Source organism: Mesoplodon bidens (genome assembly GCF_964165515.1).
Source record: "Mesoplodon bidens genome assembly, chromosome: 15".
In the NCBI taxonomy this organism is placed as follows: Eukaryota; Metazoa; Chordata; class Mammalia; order Artiodactyla; family Ziphiidae; genus Mesoplodon; species Mesoplodon bidens.
The window spans coordinates 43,746,656-43,766,479 of NC_138171.1; the positions used below are offsets into that span (position 1 = coordinate 43,746,656).

General features: G+C 57.2%; 2 protein-coding genes across 4 annotated transcripts; both read right to left on the minus strand.

Moving 5' to 3' along the window:
- Positions 1-2,708: 2,708 nt before the first annotated feature.
- On the minus strand, positions 2,709-8,702 carry TGFB1I1 (transforming growth factor beta 1 induced transcript 1). 3 transcript variants are annotated; one of them, XM_081255794.1, is made up of 11 exons: positions 8,603-8,702; positions 7,093-7,193; positions 6,872-6,924; positions 6,635-6,777; positions 6,381-6,468; positions 6,159-6,264; positions 5,847-6,041; positions 4,883-5,056; positions 4,533-4,614; positions 4,085-4,233; positions 2,709-3,845 (listed from the first exon to the last, which is right to left on the minus strand). In XM_081255794.1, exons 1-11 carry the CDS (start codon positions 8,613-8,615, stop codon positions 3,579-3,581), a joined length of 1,371 nt encoding a protein of 456 aa, XP_081111920.1. In that variant the 5' UTR covers positions 8,616-8,702; the 3' UTR covers positions 2,709-3,578. The 3 variants fall into 3 exon arrangements, with proteins under 3 accessions (XP_081111920.1, XP_081111918.1, XP_081111919.1); XM_081255792.1 differs by having other exon boundaries at positions 7,093-7,254; positions 8,603-8,678; XM_081255793.1 differs by lacking the exon at positions 8,603-8,702 and adding an exon at positions 7,984-8,047.
- Positions 8,703-11,306: 2,604 nt separating this feature from the next.
- Positions 11,307-18,643, minus strand: ARMC5 (armadillo repeat containing 5). The gene is made up of 6 exons (XM_081256577.1): positions 17,660-18,643; positions 15,724-15,831; positions 14,839-15,625; positions 13,284-13,792; positions 12,485-12,617; positions 11,307-12,381 (listed from the first exon to the last, which is right to left on the minus strand). Exons 1-6 carry the CDS (start codon positions 18,132-18,134, stop codon positions 11,562-11,564), a joined length of 2,832 nt encoding a protein of 943 aa, XP_081112703.1. The 5' UTR covers positions 18,135-18,643; the 3' UTR covers positions 11,307-11,561.
- Between the last annotated feature and the right edge of the window lie 1,181 nt (positions 18,644-19,824).

Consider the following 19,824-nt stretch of genomic DNA (forward strand, 5'->3'; position numbering starts at 1 on the left):
GTTTAGCTGAATCAGTTCTCATCGAGGCTGCAGGCTGGTCCTGCGGAGCTGGACACTTTCAAATTCAAGGGCACTCCCCTTCCTGGGCCTTAGCCCCACCCCTTCCCCAGAGCTCCAGGCTCAAAATCACTTCTTTCACCTGCTAAAAATGCCTACCCTTCAGCCCTGACCTAGGGATCCCGGCTGAGCCAGCCCCCTGATTCTGATTAAGCCAGAGGGATCATTTTCAAACCCAAATCTGACAGTGTCACTCCCCTGCTTAGGAAGCCTCCATAGCTCCCCATCACACCCAGGAGGAGGCAGCAGCTTCTCAGCCTGATGCCCCGACCCCTGCCCGCCCTCCCCCTTACTCCTCCATACCAAACCCAGAGTGAAATCATATTTCCTTCCCGTTCCCTTGCCCAACCCAGCCCCTGTATTCTCATACCCCCAAACTTTTGTATAACCTGTGCCTTCTGCCTAGAATGCCTCCCTGCCTCTCAAATGGTCAGCTCCTACTCAGCCTTTAGTGCCCAGCCCATGGAATCTCTTTGGGAAAAACTTCTTGGACTTTCCTGACACCGTTCTGAGCACATGGCATGGACCTTGCCTGGGTCCAGGTCTGTCTCCCCAGTTGACCAAAGACTCCCCAAGAGCAGGAAATGATCTGATTCATCCCTGGAGTCCCATTGCTCAGCACAGGGCTGGATGCAAGAAGGGAGGGGCTGGATAAATATCCATACCTCTGCCTTTCTAGAAGAACTGACCAGACTTGGATGTCTGATTATGGGAACTGGGTTCATGCTGGAGATGGGGAACGGAGAACAATATTTTAGGGGAATGTGATGAGTTATTTAAGGAATGCCTTCATTTTGGTCCCTTCAAAAGCAGACTCTACGATGAGAATTGGGGTGCAAGGACTATATTGGGGAGCCGATCCCAGTAAGGAGTGGGGAAGAGAGACAAAGGAGAAAAGCCAATAAAGCACGTGTTGATCGAAAGGTTACCACTGTGACAATCCCAGTGGGGACCCTCTGAGACACTGTGGAGAACTCACCTCAGAACTGACCCCCAAGGGGCCAGAAAGCTGGGGTATTCATTCACCAATCCCTGTCTCTAACTGGCTGGAGGTTACGGAACCTCCCCCACCCACCCCAGGCCCTCCTCCAGAGAGCACCCTTAGACAGAAACTCAGGGAGCAGCTGGGGAGACTGCATGTCTGGGAAGTGTCTGTATACGACTTCCCAGATGGGCCAGGTGGATATGGGCAGGGCACCCACAGTGTCTGCTTCAGTGGGTGATGAATTTGAAGGGCCTGGGAGAAATCCAGGGGCAAGCATCAGAGGACACGTTGGGGTTATGGGCACTTAAAATCAAATCTATGTGCCCTCGCGGGGGCCTGCAAAGCCCTTCGTGATGTGGCACGTAGTTCCTCTTTGACCTCATCTCCAACTACTCTCTCCCTTGCTCGCTCTAATCAACCACACTGGCCTTCTTTTCTTTCTTCCAATATGCCAAGCTCTTTCCTACCACCTGGCCTTTGCATTTGCTGTTTCCTCTGCCTGGGATGCTCTCCTCAGGCTCTTTGACTGGCTGGCTCTTTCCTCAACCTTCAAAGTCTCAATGTACATATTCACAGAGGCCTTCTCTGACAGTCTGGTTCAAGTACTCCCTTCCCCACCTTCACTAACTTAGTTCTCTATTTTTTCCTTCTAGCCTTCGCTCCTTTCCTTCCTTCCTCATTCCTTCCTTCATTAGCAAACATTTATGGAGCACTTACCACATGCTAGACAGCATCCTAGACACTGGACAGATAATGGTCAGCAAAACAAACATGTCATCCGACAAACAAACTCCCAGGAGCTTGCCTTCATTTCAGAAATAAACAAGCAACAAACAAACACCTATTTGCAATAGCGATAAGTGAGGGACTAGGGAGGTGCTGTGGGTGGAAACTAGAGGGAAGGGCCAGCTTTACCTAGGCCATCAAGGAAGTCCCCATTACTTCATCACGCTTGTCACTGTGTGTTTGTTTTTCCTCTGTCTCCCCTACTACTCTGTGAGGCCAAGGAACATGTTCCCTATGGTCTCCCCAGCACCTGGCATGGAGCCTAGGACAGCACGTGCTCAGTAAACACTTGGTAAATGAATGGCTCAAGACTTGGTGGTGGTTACAAGCCAAGGGATGGACAGCATTCCCCAGGGAGAATTTGTGGAAGAGGAAGAGCAGGAGGCCTAGGAAGACCCAGGGGGTGGAGCCTCAGAGAGGAAAGGATCTGGGGGTTCTGCCCGAGGCCAAGACAGAGAACCTCACCTTTGTCTCTTGCCCACACATGTTCTCCTTGGCTGTTAGCGCCTCCTTGAGCTGGAAGGGCCTCTGAGAATCCATTGTTTCCAACCTCAAAGGTCCCTGTAGTTAGGACCCAGGAGTCCAGGCCCCCTCCCTAGGGAACTTCAGAGTCTAAGCTACCAGGCTTAGAAAGGCCTCTGGGGTTTAGGGATTCAGATGGAGCCTGAACTTCTCCATACTTAAGAACCCCTGGCCCCACCCTTCCCTGCTGGGGCTAGGCTCAGGTGTCACCTCCTCCAGGAAGCCCTCCTTGACTTCCAATCTGAGTTAGAAGCCTCCTTCTGGCTCTTACAGCCCCCAGCGCTTCCCTCAGTCACTGCCCTGACCACCCCAAGTGTCATCCTCTGCCTAGCGGAGCTGTTATGAGTCAATACCCGTATGAGGGAAGCTGTAATTTAATGCCCAGATCCAAAGGGTGGGCATAAATTGGCACTTGAATGGAGCCCCATCTCTGAGGGTCTTTTAAGGAGGGGGAAAAATCTGGAAACCAGCCAAGGTGGCAAGGTGGAAGGGAGTGGGAGGGGTACAGATTAAGTGCTTATTTCGAGGATATAAGGAACTAAAGGATGGGGGGCTGGGGACGGGAAGGTCTGGTGAGTCCTGCTTGAGCTCCCGTCCCGGCTCGTCACCGTCTGTACAATGCTGCGCAGGTGGCCAGCTTTTCCAGCCTCAGGCGCATCTGACAGGTGAAGGACAGCCTGCAAGGGCTGAGTCTGAAGGTCCGGCTCCCGCCACAGGGCGGTGGCCTAGAACGTATCACTGGCTGGAGCCAGTATAAGGGCGGGGCGTCGCGACGCGAGGCACTCCCGCGCAGAGACACAGCACCTGTGTGACGTGGAATGTGTGTTTATGTAGGTAGAAAAAAGTGCACTGAGCAGTGAGGGGCGGGGAGAGGGACATCCTGGCCTGGCCTCGGATTCGTGGGAATTGCAAGGGCCCTCCTCCAGTCGGGGGGCTCCCTCAAGGCTGGGAATAAAGTGAAGGGCTCACGCGGGATCGCTTGCCAGTGTACGACCCACTTCGTGGGGCACGTGGCCTTAGGATCGGCGGAGCTTTTTCTGAACTCGCCCATGGAGAACATACAGCACCTTCGGGGCCGGTCCCTCCAGGGGGTGGGGCCTCACGGAGCTGGGCTGGGGGAGCCCCACGCTCTAAGAGCAAGGCCTTGGGGTCTGGAGAGCCCGGTCTTTTCGGGAAGGGCGAGGTTTTGGGGGCCGCGCTCTCCCAAAGGGGCAAGCCCGGCAGGCGGTCAGCCGAAGAGCTTGAGGAAGCAGGGCTGGCAGTAGGGCTTGCCCGCGCGCTCCTGGAAGGAGCCCTTGGTGAGCGGGCGCAGGCAGAAGGTGCAGGTGAAGTGGTCCGGATGGAAGCGGCGGCCCAGGGCCGACACGCATCGGCCGGTCACCGGGAGGCCACACGTGGCGCACAGCGACCCGCGCCGCGCGTGGAAATGGTTCTCGCACAGCGGACGGCCCTCGTGCTCAAAAAAGCTGCCTCCCGAGAAGGGCGCGAAGCATTCCTGGGGAAGGGCAACCGCGAAAGGATGGGTCAGCGCCGATCTCCAGACGAAATAACTTGCCTTACGAGCTGAATAACCTGTCCCCCCGTCCCAAGACCCCCCCGCAGCCCCTCGCACCGCCCTCAAAGGCGAAGCCTCGCCTCCCCAGGACCCTGCTCTGAATAATCGCCCCGCCCCAGGCTCCTAGTCCCGCCCCGCGCTGGCCTGTCCCTCCCAGGCCCCGCCCCCCAGCCACTCACCCTGCAGACAAAACAGTCTGGGTGCCAGAGTGCGCTGAGCGCCGAGATGTAGTTATCCAGAATGGGGCCTTGGCAGCCCTGGCAGCGCGGGGCGAAGAGCTGCAGGAAGTCTCGGCGGCAGTAGGGGCGGCCCTCCCGCTCGTGGAAACCTAGGAGCGGGAACCGAGTAGGAGGAAGGAAAAGAGTGCGAGGTGGCACCAGGAGCCCCACAAGATCTGAGGCTATGGGGCCAGGGGAGGCGGTAGGCGGAGAGGGATGGGGTCTGGGGCGGGGCCGAGCGGGAACGGATGGGATGGGAACACACAGGTGGGACAGGTTGAAGCCAGGAGAGAGCAGGGGAAAATTCGCGGCCCCGAGGACTTTGGAGGTCGTAGTGAGCTGGCCCAAAGAGAGCAGGGAGGGATGTCGAGGGGACCCGCGGCTTTCAAGGTGGGAGTCAAGCTCTCACCCTCATCTCCGAAGGGCTCCCCGCAACTGACGCAGCAGAAATGCTCCGGGTGCCAGTGGGTGCCCAAGGCAGTAACCATCTTCTGCGGGGAATAAAAGGGAACACTCAGTGTGGCCCTCAACTTCTACTCCCCTGCCTCTTCCGCCCTGAACCTAGGTGAGTGGGTTGAAGTATGAGTGTAAGGTGTGGGAGACCTAAGCAGGAACTTGGGAATCAAAGAGAGAGGGCGAAGTCTAAAGGGCCGTGGACGAGAACGAGGAACGGGGCTGGGGTGGGCGTGGGGATGGGAGAAGTGTAAGTGGATGAGGCCCATCCCACAGGCGCCTGGGTGAGACAGAGGCGGGGCTCACGTGTCGGATGGGTTGATTGCAGAGGCCACATCGTGGGGAGAAGCGCTCGAAGTAGCACTCGGGACAGAAGGGAGCCCCATCCTTCTCGAAGAAGCTGCTGCCTCCCAGAGCTGTGGAACAGCCACCGCAAACGAAGTGCTCAGGGTGCCAAGCACGGCCAAGTGCCGTCACCACCTGCGAGTTGGGGGGTGAAGCCTGGGTCAGAGTGGCCCTCGGGCTGCCATGTGCCCAGTGAGTCAAGGTAGCACTTTTCGAATCTTATCTCTGAGCAATCAGGATGAAGAATCTAACGTTCAAGTCACTCAGTCTGTAAGTGATGGAGACTCAACCCGTCTTCCAGCACAGTGCCTAGGGCCCAGCATACTTTAGGAACCCACAAAAATGTTGTAGTTTCTTTTAAAATTAGAAGAAAAAATGAGCTAGGAGAAGAATGACTTCATATATAATACTAATATATTCATCTTTATACCAACACAGTCATAAAATGCAATTTTTAATATATTTTATTAATGGAAGAAGGGGCCCATGAAGGTGAAAGTGCTTAGGGCCCATGAAAATCATAATGCCACCCTGCTTTGCTGAGATTGGAAATTCTAGGATGGCAGTAGGGTGCTTTATCTAGCAGGAGGAACTAGGTCAACCACTGGGCACTGTTGCCAGTAACATCTGCTCAGTCGGTAAGCCAAGGACCGGAGCTCCTGAACCAGACTGGTGGGTGGAGCCAATGAGGCTTTTGTGGAGATTAATTGAGATGGGGGTTTGTAAAGGAGCCAGCATAGAGCCTGGCACACAGTAGGACCAGAATAATAATTGGATTGGAATTCTTACTCTGCCACTTACTTGCTGTGTGACTTGGAGCTTCAGTTTCCTCATCCGTAAAATATGAACAACAATAATACCCACTGACTCTCAGTAAAGATGGGTCTGTGGGTCTCTACTCCCTTATTCGCAGGGCTCCACTTACTTGCCCAGCAATGGGTTTATTGCAGGAGCCACAGAGGCCCTTGGCTTGGGTGGGTACACCTCGGCGGCTGAGGTCAGACTGAAGCAGCCCCAGCATGGTGTCTAGGCTGCCTTTGCCAGCGGGCCCTGGTGGGGAGGGGGAGCCCTCATTCACGGAGCTTGGCACTGGTGGCTGGGTTGGCCCAGAGGCCGGAAGCTGCAGCAGAGAGGACAGGAGAGTTGAGTCAGCAAGGCAGCAGATGTGGGAGGGTCTAAAATGGGTTGAGAGCCACAAATCCACACTGGCCCACCCCTCACTCCCTGAGTGACTCACATGATTCTGGACACGGAAGTCAGAGAGTGAGGCCATCAGCCTATCTAGCTCCAGGGTGGCTGAGGTGGCTGAAGGTTTTGGGAGAACAGGGGATGGACTGGGAGGGCTGTGAAGAACACAACTTGTGTCAGCTTAGAGCCTCAGAGTAACGCTTCCTCCTGTAACTCAGGCATCCAGGACTGATCACCCCTCTCCCAGCCCTGCCAACTATGCCAAACTCACGGGCTGGGCCTTTTCTTGTCCTCAGATTGGTCTTCCTTCTGCTCCCCTGCAGTCTCCTTGCTAGATGGGAACTGAGACATTATTTCATCTGCAGAGAGGATAGAAAGGGCACTGGACATGGGGCCATGCTCTAGCCTCCTTCCCAGTTAAGGTTTGTATCCCTTTAGCTGCTACTCTGGGAAGTCTATACCCACTTAGTGTCTGCCCTGCCCTGCCCCCCATCCCATCAAGCCCTGCCCCAGTAACTCTGGTACCTGTGATGTTGAACTGAGTAGCATTAAGTTCCTGAAGCAACCGGTCTAGCTCACAGAGACCCGTGCCCAAGACACCACAGGAAGAGGAGAATGGAGGGGCTGCAGGGGCCGCAGGCTTCGGGGACCGAGGCTTGCATACCGTGCTGGGAAACAGGGTGGGGGACTGGGTTCAGGGGTGGGGAATACAAGCCTGAGTCTCAATTGGCTCCCCCATCCCCCAGTACCCAGCCCCCTCACCTGTACAGATGATCCTTGTCCCCGGAGGCTCCTGAAGATTCCCCGGACCCCATCTATAGAGAAGGACATATGTGTGGGATGATAGGCCTGTACTTTACTGTATTGTAAAGTACAGTACTGTACTTGCCTGTTCTGTACCGTACCCACTCAGGCCTAGATTCCCTTTGCCCCTGCCAAACCTGGCCCTAGTGGTTGCCCCAGTCCCCAGCATCTGATCTCACCTGTGTCAAAGGAGACGTGAGGGGCTCTGGGGGCCGCTCTTTTAGAGCCCCTGACCTTGGCATGTGAGAGGTTGTGGTCTCCAGGTCAGAGAGCAGGGCATCTGCAGGGAGAGGCCGTCAGGGTGAGAGGTTGGGAGGTCAAGGTTAAGGCAGAGACAGGGCCTTAAGAGATCAGAGAACAAGTGTTCTAAGTGGGCAGTGTTTGAGGAGGACGGAAGCCAGTATTAGGAGCAGAGGTCAAGTATCAGAAGAAACACAAAGCCAGACCAAGGCAGAGATGTGGAAGGGCAGCAAGGACTATTTATGATCAGAACATCCCACATGGCTCATCCTGAGATTCATATACAAATTCAGCTACCTGATTCTTTTATTCTCCGAATCTTCCGTAATGCAGTCAAAAGCGGCTTTTTACTGGAGCCAAATTTGGCTCCACCCCAAATTGCTCAGTTGGCTGCATGCCTGACACCAGCTTTTTGATTGGATGCTCTTTCTGCCACACCCCTTACACCTAAAGAGACCCCTCCCAGCTCTGGCCCACCTCCAGACGCCACTGGGCTCCACCCTATGCACCTCATTGGTGAGTCTGCTGGGACCTGCTTTCTGATTGGCTTATTCTTCACCGTACCAGTGCGCGTTACCCCAGCTGAGCAGCACCCCCTACTGCAGGGTGCTGGAACCTTTTCTCTCCCACGAAGGGCACAGCCTTCCAGCCCCAGTTCTAACAGACAGGGAGGATGAGATGCCTGGGTGCTCTTTCCTGCCCCAAGACCGACTGACAGACAGACAGACAGACAGACAGACAGACACACACACACACACACACACACACGCCGCCCCCTTCCCCTGCCCCCCACCCTCCATCCCCAGATCCGAACCCTTTGAACTCATTACCTTCCAGAATCTAGAAGTCCCTGCCCCTTTACTCTGCATCTCTGAGCGCCTTGGTGGAACACTTAACCTCTCCCTGGCATCTTGGCACTCATCTATTATACTTTCTGCCCCAAGGACCTGACCCCTACCATACTTAAGGGCCCTTAACTCTTTCCTTCCCCAAACCCTAGGGCAAGCCCATTTTCTTCTCCAGAACTTGATGTCATATTCTCCCTTCCCGTCTACTTTCCCAGTCCCTGGACCCAAGGTGCCTTTAACTCCTCCCTTCCCGTCTACTTTCCCAGTCCCTGGACCCAAGGTGCCTTTAACTCCTCCCTTCCCAGAGCTCCTGAGCCCAGGCGCCGACAGGCGCTGCGCCTCCCTGCCCATCCGTCCGCAGCCAGTGATGGAGGAGTGGAGCGAGGGAAGAAGGGAGGAAGCAGCCAGTCTGGCAAAGGCAGGAAGGGAGAGGCAGGAAGGGGGACGTGGAGTCGGAAAGGAGGCGCCGGCAGAGACCAGAAGCGAGAAGACAGGAGGCAGGGATGGAGAGATGCCGGGAGTGCGAGGGGGCGCCAGGATGGGGAAGCGGGTCCAGGCGGTGGGGAGGGACTGGGGACAAGGGGACCCGGGCCCCACTCACCCAGGTCCTCCATGACGGGGCGCGGGCAGACCGCGCGGGGCGAGCAGGGCGGGGGCCGTGTCCGGTGGGGGCGGGGGGCGGGGGGACGGGGGACGTCCGGGAGCTGGAGGCCCAGCCGTGACCATGTAAGGAAGCCGGGACCCGCTGGGATAGGGCTGGGGGGGGGGCAATGAACGGGAGAACCCGGGGTGGGGGCCTGAAAGGGAGGGAGGGCCCGGGGCCCCGTCCCACTCAGGCCCAGCCTGCTTGCTTGCTGCGGAGACGGCCACACCCCAGCCTTGGCCTCAGCTGCAGGGAGCCCCCGGCGGCCAGAGCCAAAGTAAGAAAGTGGCTCTTGCAGACTAAGCTGGGGATCCTCCGCCTGTGAGACCCTTAGACACAGACTGAGGCCCCCAAGCCCACCGCCACCCCAAAACTGAGTCCTAGACAGAGCTCCCCTCCCACCCAGGCTGTTCCTGGGAGCCTGCTCCAGACAGAGTTTTGGGGTTGGAGGTGGGAGTGATGTTCTAAGGGTCAGTCAGATCCCAGGTTCAGAGACCTTCCCTTAGAGACCGTGACAATGACATAAAGAGAGATCCCAAAGGGCACGCAAACTAGATGCAAAGAAATCTCTCAGGGACAGAGAGACACAATGAACCCACCCACAGACTCTAAGCCATAGTGTTGGAAACAGACATACAGACACAGGTAAACAGAAACCAAGGCCCAAGCCCCACACAGACTCAGGGGAAACACTCCCAGGCAGCCAGACCCCAGCCAGCCGTCCCCAGCACTGAGATGAGCCACACCTGTCCCCAAAGAGCCCTTTCTCAAGATACTGCTGAACATAGAGAAGAAAGCAAGACACAGACTCCAGCCACAAAGGAACAAGAGGCCTTCCCTGGACTGAGACCCTGAGAAATCAAGTCGGAAACGAGAAACTCTAGAGATAGGTGTGGACAGACCCAACAGGTGTGGCTGCAGCCACTGGACGGTGGGTCTCAACCCAGACCTGAGTCCAGATGTGAGCACTGGAATGGGGGCAGGGGGTTCCTCAACCCAGCAGTAAATCAGAACCTGGGAGCTTTTTTCAAAATACTGATGCCCAAGTCACCCTCCCCTCAGTCCAATTCAGTCAGAAAGGGCCCAGGCATCAGTATTTTTAAAAAGCTCTCTGCAGACTTCCCTGGCAGTCCAGTGGTTAGGACTCCATGCTTCCACTGCAGAGGGCATGGGTTGGATCCCTGGTCAGGGAACTAAGATACTGCATGCAGATCCCACATGCCGCGTGTCACAAAAAAAAAAAAAAAAGAAAGAAAGAAAAAGAAAAAAGAAAAGAAAAGCCAGAGAGTGAAATGAACAGATCCTTACATAAATATTTATATAATACATTAGTGGGAAAAAAAAGCAGCTGGGTGTTTTGTTGTTTCTTTTTTTTTCCGGCACGCAGGCCTCTCACTGTTGTGGCCTCTCCCGTTGCGGAGCACAGGCTCCAGACGCGCAGGCTCAGCGGCCATGGCTCACGGGCCCAGCCGCTCCGCGGCATATGGGATCTTCCCGGACCGGGTCACGAACCTGTGTCCCCTGCATCGGCAGGTGGACTCTCAACCACTGCGCCACCAGGGAAGCCCACTCTGGGTGGTTTTAAGGCACAGCCTGAGAACAGAGACCTGGACACTCCCTGAGGCACAGAGGCAGCAAGGGGCAACCTTAGCTCCCCAGAAGCTAGCTGAAAGGCCCAGTCCAGACACTGTCCTCAAAGTCAGGCTGCCACCTAAGTGGCCAGTGATCTGGGAGCCAGATTATGGAGACTCTGCCTGGATGACCAAAGCAATGCAAGCCCTTTCCTCACCTGAATGCCAGCCTAGGGCTCCAGGTCCCTCTGGGCATGACTAAGGGCCTCAGGGGCTTGAAGAACACAGTAGGTCTTCCCTCAGAAAAATGGCAGGACAGTTGGCCCAAGAGATGAAAATGGATCCAGAGACTAAAGACCCACGATGGGTGAAGGGAACTGAGGAAACCATAATGCCAAGGTCTTGGATGTACATCCCCACACTCACATCCCCTCAGCACAACCCTCTTAGTCCTGATCAACGTCTGTGTCCAGCTGGGTGGCTATCTGAGCAATGAAGTAGCCTCAGCAGGAAGCAGGCTTCCCCTGGGGCCTAAAACCACATCCTCAGAAGCCTGGGAACTCAACCATATCCCAGGGCTCCAGGAACCAGCGCATAATTACTTACTAAACTCCTGGGCTTCCCTGGTGGCGCAGTGGTTAAGAATCCGCCTGCCAATGCAGGGGACACGGGTTTGAGCCCTGGTCCGGGAAGATTCCACATGCCGCGGAGCAACTAGACCCGTGCGCCACAACTACCGAGCCTGCACTCTAGAGCCCGCAAGCCACAACTTCTGAGCCCACGTGCCACAACTACTGAAGCCTGCGCGCCTAGAGCCCGTGCTCCGCAACAAGAGAAGCCACCACAATGAGAAGCCCGCGCACAACAAAGAGTAGCCCCCTGCTCGCCGCAACTAGAGAAAGTCCGCGAACATCAACGAAGACCAAATGCAGCCAAAAATAAATAAAAAATTTAGAAAACAACTCCTGTACGCCAAGGGTGGCCTGTATTGAGACACAGAAACTGGGACAGGACCCTACTTGATGGGTGAAGGGGTTGGGGTACTACCACAGGAAGGTAAGCAGAGACACCACACAACAGGGGTAGCCAACTCCAAAGTGTTTAATTCCAACTCCAGAAAGCTGAGCCAGGCCAAGTGCCTGGGGGCCTGGGCGGCCCTCCATCTTGTGGCCCCCATGCCTCGCCTTGGCTTCTCACTCCTGAGCCTTCAGATCATCATCCTGGGGTCTCGGTCCACCCTGTCGTTGGTCCTTGACGGGGACCCCTTCTGCTCGGCCTCCTCCTGTGCCGCTCTGAGGGAGAACTCCTCACAGCCAACTCATCCTCGGGTCTCCTCCCAGGGGACATCAACCGTCTAGGCTGGGACCCTCGCTCCCCAATTCTACCCCCATCACCACAGCCAGGAAGGCCTCAGTTAGGGGCCCCGCCTCGTCGCCTGCTGCCTCCACAAGCCCCACCAGGGCCAGGGCCCGCTTCCGTGGGCACTGCCCCGGCCCCAGGGTCCAGCGAGCGCAGTGGGCAGCCAGCCGGGGCCGGCCCAGGCGGAAGACCTCACCCACTGACTCTGGGCCGCCCTGGGGTCCCAGGTGGATGCGGCCCACGGCTTCTTCCAGCTCCTCCTCCAGCCCAGGCAGCAGGAAACGGCCAGCAGCTTCCAGGGCTTCCTCAGCCTCTGAGCCCAGCAGGGGCTGACCCGGCGGAGGGACGGGCCCCAGGGCAGCTCCGCAGCCCCGGCAGCCGTGCAAGTAATGCAGGACAGGCCTGGCTGCGCTGGGTGACAGGCCCCGCAGTGGCACTAGGTCCATGTGGGCTTCGGCAAAGCTGCCAGCTAGCAGGGCCCGAAAAAAGGGGGAGGCGGTGGCTGAGGCCGCTCGCTGGGCAGGGAGCTGGAGGCCTGAGTCCAGCAGGAAGTGGAGGTCAGGGGCCGGCGTGGGGTTGGGGCCCAGCAGAGGCTCATAGAGGCAAGGGGAGGGCGGGTCCAGGTCCAAGGGAATCGCAGGTAGGAGGGCCGGGCTCACACTGGGAGACACCAGGCCTTGGAGGCAGGAAAGGGAGTCCGCGGCAAAGAAGAGGAAGAGCGGGTGTGGAGCTGGCCGAGTGAGCGCTGAGAGGAGGAGACGGAGGCCACCCTGGTCCAGAAGCAGCCGGCGCCACAGAGAGGGCTTCCTTCGGGGAGAAAAGAGAACCTTTCAGAAGGTGGGAAAGGGCGGGGCTGGGGAACAGCAACCTTGCTCCCCCCACCCCTGCGAGGGACCCACGCCTCCCTCACCGACAGATGAAGGGCAGGGTGAGTGCGCAGGCCACGCGGTCCTCAGGGCTCCCAGAGAGCAGCAGGTGAGTGAGGGCACCCACTCCAAAGGGCGATTCGGCCTGCACGGTCAGGTTCTGCAGCAGCATCTCACCTGCCGGGGTGGGCAGAGCAGGTCAGGCTGGGAGCTGGTATCCAAGATGGCGGTGGGATGGGCAAGACAGGCCTCTGGGTCCCCGAAAGGAACGGGGGCGAACAACCCCGGGGCAAGGAAGAGGGGGATGACTGAAGGCCCTGGAGGGACGGGGTCTGGACACTAGGAACTGGAGGTCAAGGGCAAGAACGGGGAGTGAGATGGTCAGGGAGTGAGTCTGGGCCCTCAAGGACTGAAACAGGGCACAGAAGCCCGGGCAGTCCCTGGCAGGGCTGGAAGGGGTGGTGGGGCCTGGGAGGACATGGTGCCTGAACCTGGGTTCACCATCAGTGGGCCCAGTGGTAGTCAAGGACAGTGCAGGAGTCCGGACAATGTGGAACCAAGAAGACACTGGGTAAGGAGACGAAGACAGGCACAATTCTAAGCTGTTCAGGCCAAGCCCAGTGCTGGGGTCTCTGGGCCCCAAGGCTCAGGCAGAGGCTGAAGAACTCTGCGTGTGGGGGACAGTGGAGCAGAAGGGAGTCCCTCCCCGCCACCACCTAGTGGCTGAGGTTGTCCAAACGGTGGGCAGTGGGTGGAGGAGGGCAGTGAGACAGCGGGTGAGCTGCAGGGCGCATGGAAGGCATGCAGGGGCGCGTGGCCTCACACATGGGCAGAGAGACCCACCCAGCTCCCGGTGCTGGTGCTGGCTGCGGCGAGCGGGCCGGGCGCGCAGCGCGGGCCAGTCGTCGGGGGCGACGCCGAGCACGAGCCAGGCGCGCAGCAGCGCCGCCCCGTAGCTGCGCACGAAGGCCTCGAGGCAGGCGGGGTTGCAGGTGAGCCGCGCCAGGATGCGCAGCGCGCGGGGGCTCGGCGAGCCCGGCGCGCCCGTCACGTAGGCTAGCAGGCCGCACAGGGCCTGGCCGGTCACCAGCGCCCCGCTGGGGTCGGGAGCCTGGGAGAAGCGCGACAGCAGCAGCAGCGCTGGCCCCTCATGGCCCCAGGGCTCCTCGGGGGCAGTGGCGGCTGGGCTGCGGCTGGGTGGGCGCAGGGCGCGGGGCGTCCGCAGCGAGGTCGGGCCCAGGGAGGAGCTGGCCCGACTGGCCGGCTCTGGCGGCGGCGGACAGCGCTCTGGGGACCAGTCGGGAGAGATGTCTCCCGGGCCTGCAGCATAGCCCTCGGAGATCAGCCAGGACCTGCCGAGGGAGAAAGAGAGAATGGAACCCAGAGCCGAGGGGAGGGGGCAGGGCCAAAAGAGGGGTTGTGCAAAAAGAGGTGACAGAGGCCAGGAGAGAGGGTGGGCCCGAGCGGGGGTCAGGGAAAAAGGGAGGTAGGGGCAAACCCCAGCTCATTCAGCAATTACTGATGCCTATTGTGTGCTAAGCCCCGTTTCAGGTGCTGGGGAGAAGCAGTGAGCAAAAGGTCCTGCCTCCTGGAGTCTATATTCTAGTGAGGAGAAACAGATAACAAAATAAGAAACCACAAGGTTTGTTAGTGTGCAGTTAGTGTGGTGTGAAGTGATGCATATGGAGCAAAGTAAAAGGGAACAGAAAAGAGCCACGGGAGGGGAGAGCTGACATTTTAAAATTGGGTGCTGATGAGGGTGAGATCTAATCAAGGCATCTTGGAGGAAGAGTGCCCTAGGCACAGGGAACAATAACCAAAGAGGCCCTGAGATGGTACTTATCTGCCAGGTCCAAAAACTAGCTAGAAGGCCAGTGTGTAAGAGTACAGTGGGCACCAGGAAAGCAGTGGGAAATGAGGTCAGGAGTTCACAGAAGGCTGACGTTTACTGAGCGCTGCTTAGTGCCAGGTAAGGTGTAAAGTGCCCTCATTTGATCTTTACAACAACTCTATGGGGTAGGTATGTATTATTCTTCTTTCTACTAACAAGGAATCCGATGCTCAGAGAAGTTAATTAACTTTCCTGAGATGACTCAGCTTGTAGGTGGTGGTACCAGAATAAGAACTTAGATGCCAGAAGGTATCATCAGAACCAGTGCACATACTACCTTCCAGGGAACCTGTCTGGGCCCCAAAGTTCAGAGGTGCTGGGGTGGAGCCAAGGTCAAAGGTGGCCCCAAGGGAGAAGAGGTGTATTTAATGGGGACTGGAAAGTGGTCATGTTCAGTGAGAACAAGGAATTAGGAATCAGAGTCAATAAAGGTCTCACCGAGACAGAATGGGCGGAGAGTGAGGGTAGTGAAAAGACTCTACCCCACAGCATCAAGGGGGAACTCACCTGAGGCTTTGGAAGCTTCCCGCCTCTGCCCGCTCAGGAGTCCTCTCCTCAGGGAAGTCCCAGGAAGCAGCTTCTCTTCCCTCTTCTTCCTCATCACCAGCCTCACCACATAGTTGCCCAGCCAGGAGAGGTACAAGTCCCAGAGCCTGCAGCCGGCCCAGGGCCCCAGTATCATAGAGGAAGCCCACGAGGGCTGCCACAACACGAGGGTGCCAGGCGCTGGCGCGAGGATCCCGCAGCAGGCCCATCAGCAGCTCCAAACCACCAGCATCCCGCAGTCGGGCCCGGTTGATAGCCTCCCGGCACAGCAGACACACGGCCCGCACCAGGGGCTGCTGGGAGGCTGGGCTAGCCCCGCTGGGGCCCCGGCGCCGCTGGAGTTCACCTAGTAGCACCTCCACACCACCAGCATTGCCCAGCGCAGGCCTTACCAGGCCCTGGGCGCACAGATTGGCAAGGATCAGGATGGCTGCCTCACGCACTGCTCTTTTGGGGTGGGAGGCCAGGCTGACCAGTGGGCCTAGTCCTCCACCCAGACTTAGCTGCTCAGCACAGGCCCGGGAGCAGCCTCGACTCAGCTCCAGGAGGGCACGGACTAAGGCCAAGGTCAGCGCAGGGTCTGGGGCAGCGGCCAGAAGCTCGGCCAGCGGGCGCACCACTCCCTGCTTTGCCAGGGCCAGGCGGTGCTGGGGTGAGTCCGCCAGGTTGCGGAGGGCACGAACCACACTCTGGCGGCACTGTGAGTCCTGGCAGGCTGTCAGGCCCTCAACAAGCAGGGGAACAGCACCTAGAGAGGGAAGAAGACAGAAGGTGAGCGAGGACAGACACCCAAGCCCTTCTCCCACCCCCAAGCCCTAGGTGGCTCCACCCTCAGAGCCTGCTCACCAGCAGAGTGGATGTCCCCACAGCTCTCAGGTTCCATGGCTAAGTTCCCCAGAGCACGGGCTGTTCGGTTCTGGATGCTGTCTGTCTTCACACACTGAAGAATAGTCACTGCAAGAGGGTTTGGCCTCTTGAGGTTTCTACCCCTTCTTGTCTCTCTCATTAATCACCTCAAGAGCATGGCCTGAGAGAGTCAGGGAAGGCCTCCAGAATAGGCCTAACATCATGGGGTCTGGAAGGTTAGACAGGTAGGTATTTGCTAGAAGGATGGTGGATGGGAGTGTTACAGGGCATTTCAGGTTTTGAAGTAATCTTTGCAAAGGCCCAGAGGTGAGATCTAGTGTTTATGCTATGACTTCATGAAGGGCCTTGATCAGGCCAAGGGCTCAGGACTTGAATGTGAGGGCACTGGGAGCCACACAGGGTTTTAAGAATGGAAGTGACATGATGAAATCTGGCAGCCATGGGGAGAATGGATTACAGGGGGAAAGAATAAGGCAGGGGGAGCAACATGGAGGCTGTTGCAATAGTGAGAAGACAGCTTGACCCAAGTCAGCTACCAGCACAGCCCAGCACAGTCTCTGGGCACGTGATGGAAGAAGGCAAAGAAGTGGATGGGTTCAGGAGATATTTAAAATACAAAACAGTGAATGAATGATAGGGGTTATACACTAACAACAAAACTTATATTTATTGAGCACTTATTAATGTGCCAGGTCTCTTGTCAATGAAAATTTAAAATATATTAATGTTTTATTTTATCAAAAAAATTAAGATTTTGGGCTTCCCTGGTGGCGCAGTGGTTGAGAGTCCGCCTGCTGATACAGGGGACGCGGGTTCATGCCCCGGTCCGGGAGGATCCCACGTGCCGCGGAGCGGCTGGGCCCGCGAGCCATGGCCGTGGAGCCTGTGCTCGACAACGGGAGAGGCCACAACAGTGAGAGGCCCGCGTACCGCAAAAAAAAAAAAAAAAAAAAAAATTAAGATTTCATCAAAATAGGCATAATTTCATAGCTGGCAATGAAGTGTAAACTGTGTTCATAACATTGCCACTAGAAGGCGCCAATTTAGCTGGTAAACAGAAAAGCTTGCTATCTTTTGTTAGGATTTGTTCTTTTTTAAAAAATTGAAGTGTAGTTAATGTACAATATTAAATAAGTTTCAGGTGTACAATACAGTGATTCACAAATTTTAAAGGTTACACTCCATTTATAGTTATAAAATATTGGCTTAGAATTTGTTCTTTTTTTTTCTGGCTGTGCCACAAGGCTTGCGGAATCTTAGTTCCCCGACCAGGGATCAGAACCCAGGCCCCAGGAGTGAAAGTGCCGAGTCCTAACCACTGGACGCCAGGGAATTCCCAGGATTTGTTCTCACTGTGCTAGTTTTTAATAACTAGAAGTACCCAGACTTAGATATCTGCGTTCTATCTTTGTATTTCATTTTCTCCCTATTCCAGTCTTTTGAGGTAGCTATTACTCCATTTTACAATCCTAGCCTCGGATGGGTCTAGGTGACTGCAGAGCCCACATTCTCAACCACTACACTTTCTGACCCCCAGCTCATCAAATGGGATTTCAGAGCCCTGCACAAGGCTGGACACAGTAGGCACTGAGTGCCTGCTATGAACATAAATGGAGAGTAAGAATCATTTGAGAGTCATCAAATAACCCTTTGGCCTCCACCAGCCCAGAGGCGAGAGAGGTGCTCCACAACCAATACCCAGGTAATTGGCATCTGATCTAAGAGGGCTAGGGTATAATTTATAGAGAGAGCAGTGACGTCACGGGTCATGACATCATGAGAGCTGCGGGCGCTGCGCCGTCAGAAAGCACGATATTCCAGGCTACAACCCAAAGAACTCAAGACTCCGCCCAGGCCCAGACACAGACAGAGGTGTGGGTAGAATCCTTCTAGGAAATGGGGGCGGAGCACTTACCCAAAGGGATGATGCCTCCGAGTCTGCGCACTTCAGCCCGGCACTCCCCTTCCGTACAGCAGTTGGCTAGGATGCTGAGCGCCAAGTCCAGCGTCTTGCGCAGGCGCGCTGGTGGCGAGGGCGTCGATGACGACGCAGCAGAGGGGGCGGGGCCCGGAGAAGGGGCGGGGCCAGAAGCCGCTGACTCGACCGACGAGGGGGCGGAGCCTGGGCCAGCCTGGGACGGGGCGGGACCCGCTGCAGCCGCTCGCCTTAGCAGCACGAGAAGGGGGCGGAGCCCGCCGCGTGCCCGGAAGCGCTCGATTCCCCCAGCTGCCTTGACGTGGCGCGTACGGAGGGCTAAGAGCGCACGGCCCAAGGGTGTCTCGTTGGTAGCTGTGTCCTTTCCCCCACCTAGACCCTCCCCGGCCGCCGCCGTGAGCTGCGCGAGGCAGAATGAGAGCGAGTCCGCGGGGCTTAGCTTCGCAGCCGCCATCTTGGCTCAGGCCTAAGGCTCCGCCCCTCTCCTCGCAGCTCATCCTAGGGAGCGGAACTGGAAGAGCGGGACGTGGCCAGGCACCTCCTCTCTGACGCTTTTTAAAAGCGCCGCCGCAGTTGTCATGCAAGTCGGAAGTTGTAGTTCTCGATCCCGGTGCTCTGGCTTGCACAGTTGCGGAAGGCATGTTGAGAGTAGTGGTTATCTAATCTTAGTGCGAGCCCCAGAGGCGCGTGCGGCGCATGCTGGGATATGTAGTCCGCGCCAAGTTTAAGACGCCTAGCTTAGGATGGATGGGAAGCTCTCTCAAGGGACTCGGGTGGGCCGGTGCCTCTGGAGAACCCAGACATCCGATCATGGAGTCTCAGTACAGTGCTTCTCCAGATGACTTGTCTACTCTGCCCCCAGCGTGTCCTTGGCAGCAACAGCCTTTTCCTTCAGGCTCGCTTCGCCGCCCCCCATTGGTGGCCGGGGTACCGAAGTCCGCGCTGACGGACTGAGAACCCCGAGCCAAGCGGAAAGTATCAGGTTCCTGACAGCGGCTGCAGATGGGAGCACTTGCTCCGCCAGGTGAATGAGAGGGTTAAACCTACCGAAACCGTTCGCTGCCACTTCCTAGAACTGTGCGGGCTGGTGGACATTTCCGTTTCCGATGCTGAATCCCTGGGTCCAGAGTGTCCCCAGCTGTGGTGGTTGTGCTTGTGAGCTCAGTGGTTGGTATCTAGGAAATGGTACGTTCTTACCGCTATGGAGTCGGTGGCTCCAGAAACGGCAAGGGAGGACTCCGACGGGGCCGAGAAGCGGAGGAACCGGTCGTCAGGATCCCAGGGAGTCCCGAGGTCCGCCCTCGATTGTGGAGTTGTTCCACCCAAGCGGTCCTTCCTGGTGTGGCCGGGGCAGCCGGCCGCCCGGGAAATGATGATGGGCCTGCAGTACCTACGTAGGTCAGTCTCTGGCCCTGGGGAGGAGGAAGCCCCTGCCAAGACCAACTATCCTGCGGTCCCCAGAGCCTTCGAGTGCCAGGAGTGTGGACTGTCCGCAGCCTACCTCCCTGACCTCATTCACCACCAAAGCAGCCATGAGGGCGACAAGCCCTATTGCTGCCCAGAGCGTAGCAAAAGCTTCCGACTTGGCTCAGATCTGGTTAAGCACCACCGGGTACACGCTGGAGAGAAACCGTACCCCTGTCCTGAGTGTGGCCATTGCTTCAGCCTCATCCAAACTTGGATGAGCTCCAACCTCATCCAACACCGTCGCTCCCACTCAGGCCTCCGGCCCCACAAATGTCTGGAGTGCGGGGAGGCTTTTGGCCGCAACTCGGACCTGGTTAAACACCAGCGGGTGCACACGGGTGAGAAGTCTTACACCTGCGCTGAGTGTGGTAAGACTTTCAGCGTTAGCTCCAACCTGATCCAGCACCAGCGCACGCACACGGGCGAGAAGCCCTACCGCTGTGGGGACTGCGGCAAGCGCTTCAGCCTGAGCTCCAACCTGGCGTAGTACCAGCGCTCACACAGGGGCCAGAAGCCCTACCGCTGTGCCTGGTGTGGTGACAGCTTTGGGCGCAGCTCTTTTCTGCTCAAGCACCAGCGATCACACACTGGGGAGAAGCCCTACAGTTGCTGTGAGCGTGGCGAGAACTTCACCAACAGCTCGGACTGCCTACGGCACCAGCGCACCCACAGTGGAG